This window comes from Rutidosis leptorrhynchoides, chromosome 2 (genome assembly GCF_046630445.1).
Source record: "Rutidosis leptorrhynchoides isolate AG116_Rl617_1_P2 chromosome 2, CSIRO_AGI_Rlap_v1, whole genome shotgun sequence".
NCBI classification, from domain to species: domain Eukaryota; kingdom Viridiplantae; phylum Streptophyta; class Magnoliopsida; order Asterales; family Asteraceae; genus Rutidosis; species Rutidosis leptorrhynchoides.
In genome coordinates this window covers 564,722,240-564,742,066 of record NC_092334.1, presented here as the reverse complement: position 1 = coordinate 564,742,066, position 19,827 = coordinate 564,722,240, and the positions used below count along the sequence as shown (strand labels likewise).

Sequence of the window (19,827 nt, the reverse complement as noted above, 5' to 3'; positions counted from 1 at the left end):
CCAGAGAAGAGGATGGATTTCGACAGTATACTGCGACAACGATGGATTTCGGTGTTGTATTGTGACAACGATGGTGGTGGGTAGTGTTATAGAATGAAACCTGTGAATATGACTTTATTATTGATACGATATATATAGGGATTACAAACCCTAACCCTAGAATACTTAGAACCCTAACAGACCCAAATCCACATATCGGACTTGGGCCTAACCTATTATCTAACACTCCCCGCAGTCCGAACGTCAAAATCGCGAAAGTTCAGACTGGCGCAAAACAATAAACATTAAAGAGGACATAAAATAAACTTTTTTTCTCATTTGTTGCACCGCATAGACTGATTTAGCTGATATCGTTGCGTCTTGCTTGACTGCGTTTCCTTTTCCTTAACGTTTTTTTTATACGTCGTGGCGTGCGTTGCCTAAGGATTGAGCAGGATTTGGGCAGATAACTTTGTCGACGATAACAATCTTCATCAACGCTGCAAATATTTTTTTTTATTATATCTTTTTTCGGGGTTTGGAACCTAGTCAAATTAGGCGGCTCAGCCCCACGACGATCAAGTTTACATGTCAACATAAATCAAGAATAATAAAATAGCGAGAAAAATAAAAAATTAAGAATTAAAAGTGATAGTTAGGTGGCCGCATATGATTGTAATCAACTTGATGGTCTTGTGATTTTAGATTTCAGAACACGTATTGTGCTCATGTATTTGTGATGTCTTGTGAAAGAAGATCTAGGTTATAGGCCTACGGCTAATAGTAAAACGGCAGCATACAAGTTCGCAAAATTAAAAGAGGAAAAAAAAAAATTATAAACGGCGGCGAAGGATTTTTTTTTCATTTTAAAGATAGTTGTAGATGTAGATGCAAGATAAGAATTTTGACGGGGTTAAAATTGAATGGAGGTGGTGATGGATGTGGTTTAACCAACATCATACCCTTCTGATACCATGTTATAGAATGAAACTTGTTAATATGACTTTATTATTGATATGATATATATACGGATTACAAACCCTAACCCTAGAATGCTTAACGCCCTAACGAGCCCAAGTCAACATATCGGACTTGAGCCTAACCTATAATGTTTTCCAGTTACATATTTAAATGATTTGGGTGTTAAAGTATTGAGATGTTTTTGGAAAAGGATGATGATACAACTTCAGATGACAAGTTGTGTTTGAATGGTTTTTTTTCTTTATATGGTAAAGGCTTTCACAAACATAAAATTAGATGGCAATTAACGTTTAACAGATGGGAATGGTTGTAATTTTTTAGGTTGCTTGATTTAAATTTGGTTGGGGTTTGTAAAGTAGAGATTAGAGAAGATGGAGTTTAGTTTTGAACTTGGAAAATGATGAGGTTTTGTACAAATAATCAAGCATATAGTACAAGCATTTAAAGTCATTTGTTACTTAGCAAGCACAATATTTGATGTGAATGGACGAAATACCCGCACATGCCTGGCACATGACTATGACTAGAGTTAACAAACAAAATTAACGGTCATAAGATAATTGAACTACTCACGAAATAAATGTAAACTAATGGACTATCCATGAAATTTAACAAACTACAAGGATTATCCGTGTAATTTTATCAAAAATAAATAAAGGCCGGACCTATTAAATTTGACACTCACTATAATTTACATTCATAATTCATAATTTAACATTGTCACGTCATAGTCAAAATCTTCCATCTATTCCCCAAAACACCAAATTTCCATCCACGTCAGTCACGGTAACTTGCGGCCTTAGTACACACGTTCAAGTTATGATCAATCTTTTCGATACTGTATGCTAAAGAACTGAGTTAGTATACGATGATATATGAAGCTGGAATCATTTTCATATGATGAACAATTTATAGAGTCTAAACAGTATGGTAAACATAAAATACACATGACACATTTAATGATTTGAACATATTTTGACAAGATTATACTCTCGTTTACATGACTTTGTCTTACTTCTAAACAAAATTTTTACTTAGTGTTATTCAAACACTATGGGAGTAAAGTATTCGGTAACGTGTTACTGCAACACGTTACAAGAGTGCATCCCTTGGTGCTTGATTTTTGCCCATGATATCGTGCTTGTTTCAGAATCCAAGGAGGAGCTTAATAGAAGATTAGAGCAATGGAGGGTGGCCTTAGAAAGTAATGGCCTACAAATTAGTAGACAAAAGACGGAATATCTTAGATGTGATTTCGATAGGAACGACGATGTTCAAGATGATGGAGTGAACATCTGCATTGGAGACCAGATCTTGCATCCACAAACCTCGTTCAGATACCTAGGCTCGGTGCTCCACAAATCGGGGAGGATTGACGAAGACGTTTCTCACCGTATTAAGGTAGGGTGGCTGAAGTGGAGGTCAGCGACTGGGGTCTTATGCGACAAGAAGATCCCCCTTAAGCTGAAAGGGAAATTCTTCAAGGTGGCAATTAGACCGGCCATGTTATATGGTTCAGAGTGTTGGCCTATGACGAAGGCGCAAGAGAGAAGGATGGAGGTCGCAGAGATGAGAATGCTTAGGTGGACTTGCGGTAAAACCATGCTGGATATGATTTCAAATAGTGTTTTCAGGGAGAACCTAGAAGTTAGAAGCATCTCTGATAAGCTAAGAGAAGGACGGCTTCGCTGGTTTGGGCATGTGAGGAGGCGACCTCTTACTGCCCCTGTTAGGAGAGTCGAGGCACTTACGGTTGACGGTGTAAGAAGAAGGGGTAGACCTACTCGTAGGTGGGAGGATAGAATAAAGCTGGACTTAAAGGAGCTTTTATTGTCCGAGGACATGACTTCTGATAGGATTACGTGGAGGACTAGAATTAGATTAGACGAGTAGATTTTTGGTGTTTGTGTTTGTTTTTGATTATGTTTGTTTTGTTTGTTTGCTTGCGTTGGTTTGGTTGTTGGCATGGGTGTTTTTTTGGTTTTTTTTTTATTTTTATTTTTTAGGTTTGTGTTTGGTAAGTTTGTGTAGGTTTGTGTTTGACTTGAGTTGTTTTTCGTTGGTTTGTCAATGAGTGTGTTTTTTTTTTTTTTTATGTTGTATGTGTATGTTGTTTGTTCTTTCTATGACTTGCTTTGTTCCGTTGGTTTGTTTGTTTTGGATTTAGGTATCTTTGTTTTGTTTATATGTATGCATGTTTGTTTAGGTATGTTTTGTTTTTATGTATGTATGTGTGTGTTGGTTTGTTAGTTTGTATGTATGTATGTTCCTAGGTATGTCCCTTGTTAGTTTGTTTTGTATGTTTAGGTACGATTTTATGTATGTATTTTTGTATGTATGTTTATTCGTAGGTATGTCCCTAGTTGGTTTGTTTCTATGTATGTATGCTTTTTTGTATGTATGTCATGTATGTATGTCATGTTTGTATATCATGTTTGTTTGGTTGCTTGTTTGTGGGTTTTTTATGTTCTTTGACTTTTTAGCTATCATTTGCCTTGCGCTCCGCACTACACTCTAAAGTACGTTTTTATTTCCATTTTATTTTATTTTATTTATTTATTTATTTTTTTTTTTTTTTCATATGCATCCGGCTCTATTAAGTGAGTTATCAGCAAGCGTCAATTTATTGGCGATTTGACTTCTCTTTAGAGCCTAGATTGAATACCAGACATTATTTAAAACCCATGAAAATTTGATCCTACCATTTTCATGGCGTTTTTTTTTTTTTTACCTATTGGCCGGAGGTCCTCTTCAAAGCAATCTCTCAATTCGTCGAACATTGAGAGGGATGACTTTCTCTACTCTTGGAGTGTTTCACTCGGGGTGGAGAAATGACTTCTCTTTATTCTAGGGTAGAGGAAGGATTGTCTACGTCCCACCTCCCCATACCCCCACAAAATGGGATTGGGTTTGTTGTTGTTGTTGTGTTACTGCAACATTCTTCAAAAACTACCTTCTCGTATCAGTAATACTTTGTAATACTTTCTTCTGCTAACTACAGAACAAAAACACACAAGATATTACCAGATAACACGATCTTAAAATAGAACTTAAAAAACTCTGTTCTTTTTAAAATCGTTCTCCCGCTTTTCAGGTATACGACTTTATATGATTTCAGAATAACAATTCGTGATATAACCCAAGTAATATGAACCCAAAACAACAGTAACAAATTAGACCCATTTCCTCACAATTACATGTACAGGTTGCAGAAACATAATCATCTTATCTCACAGATTTCCTATTTACCTCCTTGATCATATATAAAAACTTGAAAAATATGATACCAAGATAACATTATAAGCTATCCCGAACAGTAGGAAAGCTCGTTCCATCTTTGACATGGCTCGATGCAGAAGGCCAAAACCATTTAAAGATGCTTGGGCCTAAAATCTGTCAGAAAGAAACATGATTCATCAGTGTGTGTACTCTATGCATAAAAGGTTGCACCTTTACGTAATAATGTATAAAAAATAAATAAAAAGACAGTACCACAGTGAAGTTTCTGTATACACCAACATCGTAGAGATGCCTATAAACCAGTCCCGATTTGTTAGCCAACCATGATGCCCTGGTTCCTTCGTAATACTGGCAATATAACATAATTTGGATCCTTTTTCAGATAATTGAAATATTAAATATTTAACCATTTACATAGTTCAAACTAGAGAGGTGTAGGCCGCGTTTCACTGGGAACAAAAAGTAAACCAAAGGGAAAAAGAAATCTATAATCTGCAAATTACTAAAATACATAAACATACTAAGGTTACTGTTCACAGGGGCAATATAGTAGTTGAACGAGCAAAACATATATATGATGTAAAATTTACACATCAGGAAAAAGGAAAATATAACATTTGTCGGTTTTTAAGTCAACTGTAACATTTTATCAATGAGAGACTTTTATACGTACCAAATTAAAATCTAAATTCTTTTTGAGCAATTGTAAAAATAAGTACCTTTTAGTGAGTAAAATTTGACTTATTTTATCTGTTAAGCTCTTTGCTTTATGTTATACAACCTATTTTATTCCTATTCTTTTTTGGAACTCTTCCATCATATCAAAAGTTTTTTAAATAGATAAAACTAGTTTAAGAGTACCGCGCGATGCGTCGGGATGTAGAAGTTTTTTTTTATAGATCTAAATTAATTGTCAGTGGTTAGAAAAGTATGTTATGAATACTAACTATTTATAGCTGTTTTGTACAGTATAATTTAACTATTATAGGCGCGATTTTTTCATCAGATAAGGGATATTTTTTTTTGTTTGTAATTTCTTTTTTCGTAATACAAAATTAATTAATCTAATTCGTAGTATGTATGCTTTTTCAAAATTTTGCTAATAAGTTAAATTAAATAAGTCGTTGGTTTACAAAAAGTAAAAAACTAAGCACATTTAAAAAAAATTAAAGAAGGCATGTGGGAAACATGTGAGTAATTTTTTTTCGTTGCTGTGTATCAAGGAAAGAAATAAGGGCCCTTAATGGTTGAAGATGTAAGTAATGGTTGGAGATGTAAGGGTATTTTAGTCATTGAGTTAGTGTTAATTAAGGTGGCTATAAGTTATTGGCTGGTCATCATATTAAAGAAAATAATAATGATGGAAAAATTGGAAAATTACATGTGAGGCCAAAACAAACAATACCACTTTTACTAATAGTATATATAGATAATAATATTCTCCACAATTAGTATAGTGAGAAACAGAAACATTTGGTTGTTAACCAAATTTCAAGATGAGAGTGTTACCTCTATTGTAGTCATATTACGAGTCACCAAATAGATATGCCAACCCAAGAGAGTTCCGAGCGTCAAACTTAGGAGAGAAATCATTAACCCTGATGTAATCTGATAAAACGTAAGCTCATAAGTCTTTTAACAGACAATGTTTTCCTGACGAAATCTTGGTATGTCAAGACAACATCAATTTCATCTTTTAACAAACTCTTTTTAACAAGAGTCTGACGGAGGGACTATCCACGCAAATATTGTAAACCACGAGGATTACCAATGCAAAACAAAGTTTAGGAACTATATCCGCAAATTAGGGTAAACCAGAGGGACTATCCACATAATTTTGTCTAAATGGGACATGAAACTATCAAGTGTTAACAAAGTTCAACGTATAGGGCCCATATAAATTTTGTTTGGAGCACATTAGCACATTTCAATTATCAACTTATCATTTATAGAATACTCCGTAAATATAAATATGGACTCACTATTTCTATGTTTAATGTATTATAACAAACGGAAGTTAAAATTAAAAATTAGAATCTTACATAAAAGGTTTTGAGGCGAATCATCCAAGCAGACTCCCAATCCTTTTGAAAGCCACAACCAACAATTATAACCTATATAAATCGACATTATTACAAAAATGCAAGCTGTAAAACAATTAAAAACCTAAACGTGGGTTAACACATACCGTAGCATAAAGGCTTGAAATAGTTGCATACAGAACAAGAAGAAAAAAGGCTTTATAGTTCATTTGACCAACACAATTGTTTATCCACGTACAATGATGATCCTAAAATTAACATTTGAGTATGAGCAAAATCATGAATAAATTATAAGTTATGTAAGCCAAACGGGAGGATTTTGATAACTACTAATGTAGAGGTGTGTTTATAACAAGTATAGTATTTGTTTTTGCATTTATAAAGTGAAGTTTGACCTTGAAAGTCACACGATACCCCATTTTCAAAGTTCGTTACTTTAAGTTTATACCCACCATTTTCAAGACACACCTTCTGCAAATACGACAATGGTGTGCTCTAGGAGGCTTGTATGAAGAACACTTGTCACATCGTTTTTTAAGAGCTTCCTGGAAAAAGCATTTAATAGTATCAACAAACAAACGTAACACATTCTAGGAAATAAAACAAGAAAAAAATAAGTATGATACTTGTCGTAACACATTCCTGAAGAATGCATCTTACATTTGACTTTTGAAGTTCAAGGGGATATTTGCTACTTATACCTTAAAGATTAACAGTATCAAGATTCAATACAAATGAATAAAATTATTCCCTATATATATAGAACACACTAGCATTCCATGATTAAGTACGTAAGTTATAGGGATTATGAGACTGTAATTATCATGTATCATTTTATTATTGACCTAAAATCAACCAAGGTTGCAAAAATTGCTACTCGAGGAGTACTCGGTTGGGAAATTTTAAGGAGTGCTCTACAACTTAGGGAGTACTCAGATGTTGACCATGTTTGACTTTGACCGATTTCGGCCGTTTTTATGAGTACTCCCGAGTTTTGGCCAAGTAATCAAGACTTTTGACCCGAGCTTGACCGAATAATCACGAGTTTTGACCGAGTTTGACCGAATAATCAGAGTAATTGGACCAACACCAAGCATCATGTACCAATGCCTAACTTCATAAAAAAAGATATATATTTACATGAATTTCCCAATACCTTTTTTATAAATAAATACAAGCACGACTTTTTGTTAAAGCAACTTATAATCCTTGCTAGTGAATAAGACTTGAAAATGATATTGGCTAACCTTTATTAGTTAAAAAAAAAACACTTAATAATTAAGCTAACTGGTGTTCGTTTTATGGTGCAAACCTGTATTTACTTAGTGTATTTATACTCCTCTCATCCCAAAACAAAGACACAAATTGTCTTTTATGTACAATTAGTTATATCAACATTCGAAAAATTCAATCCTTTGTAATTTGAAAGAAGCATCTAACAGATTATACAAATTTGATAGTATTATTGTATATGCATTCAATCATCAACCTAAGATCCACAAAATAGTTTAGTATCTAGATATCTGGATATTAAGTAATAATAAATCACTTATCGTGTTGATAATATACAAACCCTAACAAGTTTCATATACTTAAGAGTAGTTCTCATTTTGACTTTTTAGGTCAAATATAATCACAATAACCACCAAACTCAATAAATTCAACAACTTTAAGTACTAAACTGAAATGGGTATCATCAAAAATTATGTAAAAAACTAAACTTGACAAAAAAAAAAAAAAAAAAAAAAAAAAAAAAAAAAAAGAGATAAATCTTACAGCTTTTCTGGATTCTTGATCTGACCCATCATTATTTTCAATATCAGGGAAATACCCAGATGGAACACCACCAGGATCAGTAAGAACACAAACTAAAAATGAAAAAAGAGTAAAAGATGCCAACAAAGTGAAGATCACAGCATTTGTACACCCAATTGAGCTCTGTAAACCAATCCAATCATCAAGAAATATAAAAACGGTGCCGTAATAGACTATTTCCATTAATAAGAAAACTCCTAGAATTGGTAATGATACAAATCTTTGCCATTTCATCTCTTGGTTTCTTGGTTTTGGGGAAGGTTGATGAGAGAAATCGAATGAGGTTTTACACTTTCGCTTGTCGTTTCGAAGAGAGAGAAATTAAATATTCCAATTGGTCAATTTTGCATTCAATAGTCAATAGCGAAATCTAAAAATTGTTATAATCGCCAAACTTACTTATTCGTTTACCATTCGTAATAGTTGGGTGTGTTGTCGGGTGGTGTTGTGGATTTTTTTGATGATTAGGATGTGTTGTGGGAGAGAGTGGAGTAGTGGTGGTGTTGAAAGTTGGTGTTGTGAGTTTGTATTGTAGTAGTGGAATGCTGATATGTCATTTTAATTTTTTTTTTATGTTTTTATTTTAATTTTTTTATTGGTTTTATTCATTTTATTGTAGCACTCAAATAAAAAAAGATGGAATAACGAAAATAATTTAAAAGTCCTAAACATACCATTACTTGAAAAAAAATTACATACTTAAAAGTCCTAGAAACATAAATTTAATTCATAAAAAAAAATACGGAACAACATAAATAGAATCTAATCTCGGGGGTTAGGGTCGATGTTCATGTCGTCTTTCATCATGTCTCGAACATATTTTTTTAGATTTTCAAGACGAATCACGTCATCCGGAACATATTTTCAAGATTTTCAAAAACTCGCTACACGATTTGTTTAAATCACGCCACTTTGAAGACATTGAATCTTCGTTTCGTACCCATCCAAATTCGTTGTTATTGAACTTTTCCATCGCCCTTCCCCAAAAACTACCCCGTTTTTGTGATCTCCCAACTATAGGATTTTTCGAGGTATCACAAAAACACTCGGCTAACCATAAAAGCTCCTTTTGTGACCATCCCCTCGCGTTCTTTGTTGTTGTTGAAAAAATGACCATTGTTGTTGTTGTTGTTCTAACGTTAGTGGTGGCAAGGGTGGTTGTTGTTGTTGATTTAACCCGAACAAATTTCGAGTTACATGAGCGTATTGTTGTGGACTTGGCGTGAGTATTGGTTGGTTTGCGATTCCAGGTTGGTTATCACGCCCGAACGCCAAAAGATTAGAAAACGGACGGGTATTGGAGAGTGGTGTTGCGGGTTCTTCGTGATCTTGGTTTCGTGGAGTGATTGGTGTGTTTGGAGTGTTAGACATTTTGATAAATTTGTAAAAAGATTAGAGTGTTTATGAGATGTTTTGTAGAATATTGTGTGTATGTATTTGAGGTATTGTAGTGTTTATATAATAAAAAAAGGTAATTTTTTTTTTTATAGCCGTTGCATTCAACGGTTGGATTGACCAACGAATCACAAAACGACACGTGGCTTCAACACCCGTTTCCTCAACCGTTGGAAGTCCCCCAACGCCGCGAAAACGCCGCCCGGAAACGCCTTGTTACGGCGGTTTCCGGTGTCCAACTCAGCCGGCAACGCCGTTGCCGAGGTCTGTTACGAGTGGTCTTACTAATTACTAATTAAATTAAACTAGTAGGCAAAACCTATTGATTCTATGATTTGTCACATTTGAGATATTTTAATATTCATATTTTGAATTTTGAATCTTTGAATAATCGGATTAGATTTTTTTTTTTTTTTTTTGAAAAAGCAAATAATCGGATTAGATTAGATGATTGATGAGGCTGAGAATGTTGTTAATATATCAGACAAATTTTTTCCATCATTTTCAAAGTTGCATCGCGTATACTTTCAAGGTGAGATTTCATCCTCAATTCGCCATTGTGTTGAGTGTCCTAAATCTGCCATTCTGGATGAGGGAAAGATTATTTCCTAGAGTTGTTAAAGGTATTAGATAATAATTGAGCAGAACCATTCCCCCACTAAATCACTCCCACATATCCAAATTTCTCTCTTTTGAACATCGAAATTAGAACGTCACCACTCTCGTCCTCTTATAACCACGCTCATATTGAAACGGGTGATAATCCGTACACATTAGTTTAGTCATACACTGCTAAAATTGTTTTAAAGTGTTATATTGTAAAATACTCCAATGCACATTTCGTCATGTATAGATAACAAAAATATAAAATTGGCTGTTGAAATACACACATACAATATCTAGAAACAACTTGAGAATCAGGGAACAATCAAGTGTTGGTTTATTTTGGCTAGTAGAAGATATGTTTATCCCACATTGGTGGGAGGAAGATGTGAGGGGTGAGTGACTTGGTTATATAAGAGGGGCTAAGTCTTCATTCCAAATTGCACCAATCAATACACTTTAAGTATTTGATTATTTCTTTCTTTCTTACCCTTGTTTGAGAGTTGTATTAGTTAAATATTTTGGAGAGTGTAGTTGGCTTAAGAGAGTCGTCTATATCATTGTAACAATTTGTGATATAGTGTATTTTCTCTCTTTGGGGGCCGGTGGTTTTTCTCCTGTTTTGGAGTTTCCACGTTAAATCTTGTGTTGTGTATTGTTCTTATTTCTTTACTATTATTGTTGGGCTGGGTGGTGGGAATTAGTGAGACCGTAATTTTCCAACAACTGGTATCAGAGCGTCAGGTTTGACGGGGGTCTCGGTTATAGGAGTCGGAGTATGCTCTGTGGTTGCCACGTGAGTGGATCGTCCACATCAGAAACGAGTTCTATTGATCGTATAGGGTATCTGGTTAGACAATATTTTTTCTGATTCGTAGTAATAGTTGGATTTGTTAGTGGCCTAGTTGTGGATTTCCGATTTAAAGGGTCCTGGCTACCTGCTACATCTTTTGGCTATTCGAAACGTGAGCAAAATCAGAGAAAGTTGTTGTCTATAGGATACGGATACGATGTCGAAGTTCAGTCCAATGAGGTTTGATGTAGAGAAATTTGATGGGATGATCAATTTTGGCTTATGGCAGGTTCAAGTCAAGGATGTGTTGATTCAGTCCGGTTTACACAAGGCTTTGAAGGGTAAACCCACCCTTGTTCCTGGCAGTGATTCTAGCAGTAAGTTCGATGAAGAAGAATGGGATGATATGGATTTGAGGGCAGCAAGTGCGATTCGTTTGTGTCTTGCAAAGAACGTGCTTGCAAATGTGCACGGGTTTTCAACGGCAAAGGAGCTTTGGGTTAAACTAGAGCAGTTGTACCAGGGCAAGGGCATCTCAAATCGGTTGTGTCTTAAAGAACAATTTCATACTCTGCGTATGGATGGGGGTTCAAAGATTTCAGATCATCTAAGTATTCTTAACGGTATTGTTTCAGAACTGGAGGCTATTGGAGTTAAAACGGATGATGAAGATAAAGCTTTGAGGTTGATATTATCTTTATCATCGTCTTATGAACACATGAAACCTATTTTGATGTATGGGAAGAAAACTCTGAAGTTTGAAGACGTTACTAGCAAGCTCCTATCCGAGGAGAAAAGACTGGAAGGTAACGGGGTCTCGTCATCAGGAGATACGATAGTGTTGTGTTCGGATAGGCAGAAGAGAAACTCTAGAAAGAATCTGACATGCTGGAAGTGCGGGAAGACTGGACATGTAAGGGTTAATTGTCCCGGTGGAGCTATGTGATGACCCAGAAATTTCGACTAAATTTAAACTTAATCTTTGTATGATTAACATTTCCGACACGATAAGCAAAGTCTGTAAAACTGAATCTCAAAATTTTTGAATTACTTTTATATATTTAAATACCCTTCGGTTGTTTTCGACGATTCGCGAACAATTATATGTAAATAGATACATATATACTATAACATGAAAAGGTAACAATGTATTAATTGTTTGATACCGTACATTAAACTTATTGGTTTAAATATCTATTTGAATGTATATGATAAGTTGAAATATTTATTATTAAAATTTATTTATAAATAACTTCCAATGTGTATTTAAAAACTGATTTATGTATATTAAAAAGATATATACATATATATAATAAACGATAGTAACATTCGTTTATTGATTCAATTGATATTTAGATAAGTTAACTAAAGCGTTTAAGATGAACCAGTTAAACACTAATTTGTTACAGTGTTTTCAAATTGCCACATTACTCAAAATGCTACAGTGTTTTCGAAAATCACTATTTGCTACAGTGAAATTGACTTTGCTACAGTGAATTGCTACAGTAAAATTTGACTTTGCTACAGTAACTTTGCTACAGTAAAACGCTATTATAAAAATGTATTTTAACAAATAGCGAGACGATGATTTATAGAAGTAAATGACCAAAACACTCGAAAGTTTAAGATGCACTTTGAGTGATATAATTAAGGGATAATTTAAGGCTATTGATAAGGCTAAAAAGGAACATATATTTCATAGCATTATCCCCCAAGAAAGACAGGATTTTAGTTGTAATTGTTCCATATTGAAGTAATATTCGTTTATATTTAATAAGTGCGAAGACAAAAGGCGAAAACGAAGAATTGAAGACGGAAAGGTCCAAAATGCTCAAATGTACAAGATACAATTAAAAAGGTTCAAATTATTGATGAAGAACGTCTAAAAATGACAAGAGTACAAGTTGCGGAACGCAAAGTACACGATATAAAATAGTACGCAAGGACGTCTGAAAATCCGGAACCGGGACCCGAGTCAAGAAGAAACGCCCGACGCAACGGACCAAAAATATCTAGTCTACTATGCACAAGAATAAAATATAATATATATAAATAATTATATTAATTATTTATATATTTATATTTATTTTATATTATGTCGACAAGCTAGGAGCCAAAACAATGTGAGCTGTCCCTGGTCCTCATGCGAGTCGCATGGCCAGAAGGCCATTTCCATGCGAGTCGCATGACTCCAGATTTCAGGCCACATCTATAAATTTCAGTGTTTTCGCTCGATTTAAATCACACACATACACAAATATATATATATACTCCGTAATATTATTTATTATTTATTATTATTATTATTATTATTATTATTAATAAGATTATTATTAATCTTATTATTTTATTATTATTAGTGTTATTATTTTTGCGATACAAAAATAATAATGTACAAAAAATATTACGACGGAGTGCTGTCCAAGTAATTTTCAAAACGAGTTTCCGAGCGAGCTAGAGCTAAGGAAAATATGGGTTATTGCCAAGGAAATTATGGGTAATGTTCGGGGGTATTTTTGTGAATCAAACCTCGTGTTTATCATCTCCGATGCGTCTACGTGCTTTCCTGCAATATTGTATATCAATATTAAACTGTGAGTTTCATTTGCCTTTTTACCCTTTACATTTTTGGGCTGAGAATACATGCGCAGTTTTATAAACTGTTTTACTAAATGGATACAAATACTAAAACTGATTTTGTGTGAGTTTCATATGATCCCTTTTTAATTGCTTTTGCAATACATTTTTGGGCTGAGAATACATGCAATTTATTCTAAACGCAATGGATACAAGTACATACTTAATTCTACACTGAGTTTAAACCAAAAATCCCTTAGCTTTGGTAACTAGTAACTGCCAGTTATAAGAACTGGTGGGCGCGAGTAGTAGTATATGGATCCATAGGGTTTGACATCCCCGTCCGAGCTAGAGCGCTAGCCTTTTAACGGACGTATGCTATTTGAGAAGCGTACACGTTGGTTTGCGTGTATTATTAAGATGATTATACAAAGGGTACAAATTATATATACGTTAAAGTTTAGTTACCAGGGTGCTCAATTTCGTAGAATATTTTGATAAACGTTTCTAGATGAAACAACTGAAATCTTGTGATCCACTTTTATATAATTTTGATAAACGTTTCTGGATGAAACAACTGAAATCTTGTGATCCACTTTTATATACAGATTATGCGAAACACTAAAACTATGAACTCACCAACCTTTGTGTTGACACTTGTTAGCATGTTTATTCTCAGGTTCCTTAGAAGTCTTCCGCTGTTTGCTTATATGTTAGACAAGCTATGTGCATGGAGTCTTACATGACATGTTTATCAAGGAAACGTTGCATTCACCAAATTATCACCGTGTATCTTATTTTGACTGCATTGTCAATGGAAGTACTATTGTAAACTATTATTTACGGTGATTGTCTATATGTAGAAATCATCAAATGTCGAAAACCTTTGATTTAAATATTCATTTATGGTGTGCCTTTTCAAAAGAATGCAATGTTTACAAAACATCTCATATAGAGGTCAAATATCTCGCAATGAAATCGATGAATGACGTGTTCGTCCATATGGATTTGGAGCGATCGTCACAAGCTAATCCGGAAAATGGCTCCAAAGACGCTAACATTGTCTCCGTTGTTACGGAGAGTGACGAATTCCTCTGAAGTCACGTCATCCTCATGGTGTGTCCGCGCCACCGTGGAAAGGGATGTTCGTTAGCGGTTCCACAATTACACATGGGCATTGGTTTGGCGTTGATGCAGGTTGTGTGGTGGAAACTGATGTTGTAGCTGATGAAACTTCCAGGGAAAGCCAAACAGGAAGTTGCACCATAAAGTTTCAGCTGGTTGTTCAACAACATGTGCTGAGGTGAAATGCTTGGAATGTGATATTCTAAGTGCTATACTCTTAATGGTGGAGTATGATAATTCTTGTTAAGAGTTATGATTGTCTGTGATGACAATGATTGTCGGTTTAGACAATGTTCGATGAAGATGCAAGTTTTGTCTCTTGGGAGATAATGTCAACGGCATGAAGATGAGGATCTTGAAGTTGTCGTCGAGGAAGCGTCTACATCGGTTATCCTTGCAATGTGGAAGCATGGTTATCTTCTTCTATCCAAAAGGTGGAGATTTGTTGGTTTATTTTGGCTAGTAGAAGATATGTTTATCCCACATTGGTGGGAGGAAGATGTGAGGGGTGAGTGACTTGGTTATATAAGAGGGGCTAAGTCTTCATTCCAAATTGCACCAATCAATACACTTTAAGTATTTGATTATTTCTTTCTTTCTTACCCTTGTTTGAGAGTTGTATTAGTTAAATATTTTGGAGAGTGTAGTTGACTTAAGAAAGTCGTCTATATCATTGTAACAATTTGTGATATAGTGTATTTTCTCTCTTTGGGGGCCGGTGGTTTTTCTCCTATTTTGGAGTTTCCACGTTAAATCTTGTGTTGTGTATTGTTCTTATTTCTTTACTATTATTGTTGGGCTGGGTGGTGGGAATTAGTGAGACCGTAATTTACCAACATCAAGGCCTTAGATAACAATTAAAATACAGACGATTTGGATATTTCGTAATCGTAATTTGTATTGACTACGTCTCCCCTATTAAAGTTTATTCAGAAGACTACCGTTGGAATTTTGAATACATAACGTGGCAAGAAATGTGTCTGCACTTAATACCGTTTAACATTGAAATCGTACTTGTTCATTCAAGCACATCCTCCTGGTGCAAATCCTATCTTTCCTGCTTTCACATCATAAACAATTTCCATTGTCTTCTGCTGAGTATTACCATATATACCTAGATCAGAATCATGTTTATTTGCAGCATAAGCTAAGCACACTTGACTAACACTGTTTACAAACAATATCCCTTGAGCTGGAGTGTCCACCTTTGTGTTCCCACCCCAAAGCATGCTTATTGTTGGTATTAAAATTGTGGTATAATTGCTTAAATCATAACATGTATCTAATAAAGATAATGCTTTTGTTAACGGGTATTTTGTCATTTTCGCTCTAAAAGCCTTACTTAGAGCCGAATAGGCTGCAGGTGGGAGCCTTGTGATGGTCGTTCCGGAGTCTATAATCATACCCGACGTCTTGAAAACCGTTGGACTTATTGCTAGTTTTGTTCCTCCCACAAATATTGCTATAAGATTAAGACCATAAAACGTCGGCTGTTTTAAGTTCACAATCGGCGTGTACTTAACTTTGCTTGAAGCTGCACTACCGAATGTCAAGTAACCAGTAGCCGTTGGTGTTGGAAGACAATACGAAAAAACTTTACCATATTTTGCAGCCGTTTGTGACACAATCGATAGCTTACTACCTTTACCAAGTCCTAATAGCCCAGCCACACCAAAGAATAGTCCTTGGTTGTTTTGACCACATCCGAAATAAAAATTTTCAACCACATCTTTCGAAGTAATGGTGAGTTTTTCTTTTGCAAAGAAACCACTCGAGAACGATTGATCGCCATATAGAATACCATATACACACGTCGATGAGATGCAACTAGGTGGATTCCCGGTTGCGGTAATAAGTGCTGAGCATTCGGATGAGGTGCATGAAATGTTGGTGTATGTGGTTGATTTAGATGGTGCAAATATAGGTTCTATTTGGCTATAACACGATCCAACACACGGTTGGCATTGTGTCCAAGTTAGGTCACTTCCTGTGTCGAAAACGAGTGAAAGGTCTCTTTTAGGGGTACCTAATCCGACTGTTATGTAGTAGTTTCCTATTCCAAAGGTGTAACCTGAGTTTGCAGGGAGTGTTGTCTTTTTGCCTAGTGTGTCTTTTTTAGCTTTTGTGAAGGTTGACTTAGCCCTGATAAAGTCAACTCTAGCCTGATCACGAGTGAAAATTTCTTCAATTGTCAAAGGTTTAACATTATCTTCACTAAACTTAGAACATGGTCCATGTTTGTGAACCACTTCCAATGTTCCCTTTTTCTTGTCACCTAGTCAAAATATTTAATTCTGAATTAGCGATTCTTTAGAAATAAATAAAATCACATTGCAGTTTGCATAATGCTCAAACAGGGTAAATCCAGAAATTGCATATTATGTTCTAGACGTTGTAATGTTGGAAAATTTGTTGAAAATGTGTGTATTCAATGATTTTGAACACCAAGTATTATATGATCAAGCGACTTATAATGTAATAATGACAACCATTAAGTGGGTTTTGTAGCCTTTTTACCCAACATATATATAGTACTCAAGAGGCAGCTTAGTGGTTGAAATATGAGAATCTTTAGTAATAACTCAAATTCATTCTCCAATGTGTTTACCCATCCACTACAAAACAAACATATACGTACGTACGTACAAACATACATATGTAGGTACATACATACATACACACATGCATACCCATACATACTACATACAGACATATATACATACACACATATGCATGCATACATACATACATACATACGTACACATACGTAAACACATACGTATATGTGCGTGTATATATATATATATGTATGTACGAACCTACTACGTAGGTACATACATAGATACACACACATGCATATCCAGGGGCGGATCTAGGATTGGTAGTCACTGGTGCCACCCGTTAAAATCCTCAAAAAATTTCTACTAGATGTCTTATTTCAATGGTGTCACTCCAAAAAATATACACTATCCAGTGGTGTCACTAATTAAAAACTCCAAAAAATTTTCACTACATCGCGTATTTCAGTGGTGTTCTGTGCCACCACTGGGCACTATATACATCCGCCCCTGTGCATACCCATACATACATACATATTATACATACACACATATGCATGCATGCATACATACATACGTACGTACACATATGTACATACATACGTATATATGCGTATATATATGTACGTACGAACCACGCATGTGTGCGTACATAAGTACAGACACACACATACACATATACTCCGTATATAGTTATATCATACATATTAATAACGTCAGAGGTATATAGGTGGTTGAAATATGATAATCTAGTGGAGACTTAAAAGAGCTAAAAAAGACATATATACATACATGCAAAACAAAATACATACATACATATAATACGCAAGGGCTACAAAACGTACATGACACATATATATGGTTATATCATACAAAATAGATAGTAATACCTATGGTTGATAGTTAATCTAAAAATCTCTAATGGAATCTCATATACAATTATGTATTTTGGACCTTCCTTTCAAAAAACATACATAGTAACATGTTTACATGCCTAATATACACAAACGTCGCTTTTAGAAGATAAGCTTTCTAAACTATATTTGTCTTTACTTTTATCGTATTTATATTTATTTATTTATTATTTATGTGTATTGACACAACCATTAACGACAAACAAATACTTTTTTCTTGAGTTCGCAGAGGAAACCTCCCTAGTGACAATCACATTGGGTCCTCACTAGAGAGTAAAACCCTGGATGACAAGCCCCCGAGCAACGAGACCCGTAACCGGGTGAATTACGTACATTGGCGCCCCCTCTAGTCAGAAGCCTAATTAATTCGATCTTGGAAGTTGCCAAGATTCGAACCTGATCTCATGCTTCATTGGGACCTCGGTGGTCACTTGGGCTATGCTCAAGTGATTAAAAATATGGCACACAAATACATACACAAGTGTGTGTATACATTATGTTGCTGATTTTAGTGTCATCGGTTATTTTGTGTGATAAGTTGATTTACTTGAGACAAATGAATTTCTAGTTAAGCTTTATAACAAGTTAGGAGAGTGTGAAGTGCATGCTTGTTTAAGTTAACTAGAGTCATTTAATTGAAAGGTTATGTTTATAGTTAGTGTCCTTTAGGTCAAAAGAAACAACTATTCATGAAATGGTGACCATTATTAATAAAATGGTGTAACTTGTAATGAAATGGTGTCTTACCTTTTAATCAAAATGTATGAGTTTTCATGGAAACTTTTATACTAAAAGATGCATCTTTTCATAGTAATCTTTCATGCTCTATAAATAGAGATTATTTGTCTCATTTCAAGATGATGAAAAATTGAACATTCACAACATACATAAAACTCTCCGTTCTTGACTTTCAATTTTAATTGCCTATATTGGAGTTGTGCTTTGTCTTATCCCGAATAAAGATTTCGTGTAACCCTAAGGCAATATATGTATATGGTCGAAATAATTTATCGCGAAAGTGACTACACGATTCAAAGCTAAGTTTATCCGGACATTCGAACCCTATTAACCAATACATTCCCATATAATACATATATACACACACATATGTGGATATATAGTTAAATAAAAAGCAAAATACTAATTAACCTGTAGTGGAGGAGTTACAAACTGATGATGGTAAGAAAGAGCTTTGATGAAGAGTATGATAATGGTGTGTTTCTTCTTGTTTTGTATCCAAACTTAAATCTTTGGTTGCAACAACCACAAAAAGGAAGAAAGTATAAGAGGAAAGAAGCAAGATAAAAGAGTTAAATGGTGCCATTTGTGTTTTCTCAATAATGATTTTCTCACAACCTCATTATCCAGTATTTATAGCCAATATCACCTCATATTTTCAAACTTCCTACACCATTCGAATTAATTTACAATTTACATCTATATCCAAATATTCAGAAAACGATAATAACTACCGTGGATGTTTCGAAGAGGACCAAATAGTTTTTACTTACATAATGGGTCAAACTGAATTATCTCCGTCTGTGACCTTTTCCGACTCGTTTCTTGACCTCCCTAAGATGATATGTTGCTAATGAGGTTTGAATATGAGACCTATTGTGAGGATATAATACCATCACTCTTCAATGGTTTAATTAGGGGTGTGAAGGAGCCAAGATGCGAGCTATTCGAACACGACTCGTTAAGAGCTCGAATTCGAGCCGACCCGAGCTTAAACGAGCTGAAGCTTTAGCCGGAGCTTAAATATATTTTGGAACTATTTTAATAATCGAGCTTGAGCTTCTGAC

At 34.7% G+C, this 19,827-nt stretch overlaps 4 protein-coding genes across 4 annotated transcripts; 2 read left to right on the top strand and 2 right to left on the bottom strand.

Moving 5' to 3' along the window:
- Positions 1-2,013: 2,013 nt before the first annotated feature.
- Positions 2,014-2,543, top strand: LOC139889760 (uncharacterized). Its single transcript, XM_071872694.1, has 2 exons — positions 2,014-2,381; positions 2,480-2,543. Exons 1-2 carry the CDS (start codon positions 2,014-2,016, stop codon positions 2,541-2,543), a joined length of 432 nt encoding a protein of 143 aa, XP_071728795.1.
- Positions 2,544-2,562: 19 nt separating this feature from the next.
- On the top strand, positions 2,563-2,991 carry LOC139889759 (uncharacterized). The gene is made up of 2 exons (XM_071872693.1): positions 2,563-2,849; positions 2,967-2,991. The coding sequence occupies exons 1-2, from the start codon at positions 2,563-2,565 to the stop codon at positions 2,989-2,991; spliced, it is 312 nt and encodes a 103-aa protein (XP_071728794.1).
- A 1,040-nt stretch (positions 2,992-4,031) lies between these two features.
- Positions 4,032-8,448, bottom strand: LOC139893139 (probable protein S-acyltransferase 15). The gene is made up of 7 exons (XM_071876285.1): positions 8,019-8,448; positions 6,695-6,787; positions 6,389-6,490; positions 6,243-6,314; positions 5,710-5,808; positions 4,453-4,548; positions 4,032-4,353 (listed from the first exon to the last, which is right to left on the bottom strand). The coding sequence occupies exons 1-7, from the start codon at positions 8,289-8,291 to the stop codon at positions 4,258-4,260; spliced, it is 831 nt and encodes a 276-aa protein (XP_071732386.1). The 5' UTR covers positions 8,292-8,448; the 3' UTR covers positions 4,032-4,257.
- A 6,947-nt stretch (positions 8,449-15,395) lies between these two features.
- LOC139894575 (aspartyl protease family protein At5g10770-like) lies at positions 15,396-19,353 on the bottom strand. The gene is made up of 2 exons (XM_071877932.1): positions 19,172-19,353; positions 15,396-16,825 (listed from the first exon to the last, which is right to left on the bottom strand). The coding sequence occupies exons 1-2, from the start codon at positions 19,344-19,346 to the stop codon at positions 15,573-15,575; spliced, it is 1,428 nt and encodes a 475-aa protein (XP_071734033.1). The 5' UTR covers positions 19,347-19,353; the 3' UTR covers positions 15,396-15,572.
- Between the last annotated feature and the right edge of the window lie 474 nt (positions 19,354-19,827).

What these genes read in the sequence shown, in the direction of transcription:
- LOC139889760 (XM_071872694.1), top strand. Translation starts at nt 2,014, where the DNA reads ATGGGAGTAAAGTATTCGGTAACGTGTTACTGCAACACGTTACAAGAG. An exon ending in GTAGGGTGGCTGAAGTGGAG is followed by an intron (nt 2,382 to 2,479) that starts GTCAGCGACTGG and finishes TATATGGTTCAG; the next exon opens with AGTGTTGGCCTATGACGAAG.
- LOC139889759 (XM_071872693.1), top strand. Translation starts at nt 2,563, where the DNA reads ATGCTGGATATGATTTCAAATAGTGTTTTCAGGGAGAACCTAGAAGTT. An exon ending in ACTAGAATTAGATTAGACGA is followed by an intron (nt 2,850 to 2,966) that starts GTAGATTTTTGG and finishes TTTATTTTTTAG; the next exon opens with GTTTGTGTTTGGTAAGTTTG.
- LOC139893139 (XM_071876285.1), bottom strand. Translation starts at nt 8,291, where the DNA reads ATGAAATGGCAAAGATTTGTATCATTACCAATTCTAGGAGTTTTCTTA. An exon ending in ATCAAGAATCCAGAAAAGCT is followed by an intron (nt 6,788 to 8,018) that starts GTAAGATTTATC and finishes TGCTTTTTCCAG; the next exon opens with GAAGCTCTTAAAAAACGATG. An exon ending in TTCGCCTCAAAACCTTTTAT is followed by an intron (nt 5,809 to 6,242) that starts GTAAGATTCTAA and finishes ACGTTTTATCAG; the next exon opens with ATTACATCAGGGTTAATGAT.
- LOC139894575 (XM_071877932.1), bottom strand. Translation starts at nt 19,346, where the DNA reads ATGGCACCATTTAACTCTTTTATCTTGCTTCTTTCCTCTTATACTTTC. An exon ending in TTGTAACTCCTCCACTACAG is followed by an intron (nt 16,826 to 19,171) that starts GTTAATTAGTAT and finishes TATTTTGACTAG; the next exon opens with GTGACAAGAAAAAGGGAACA.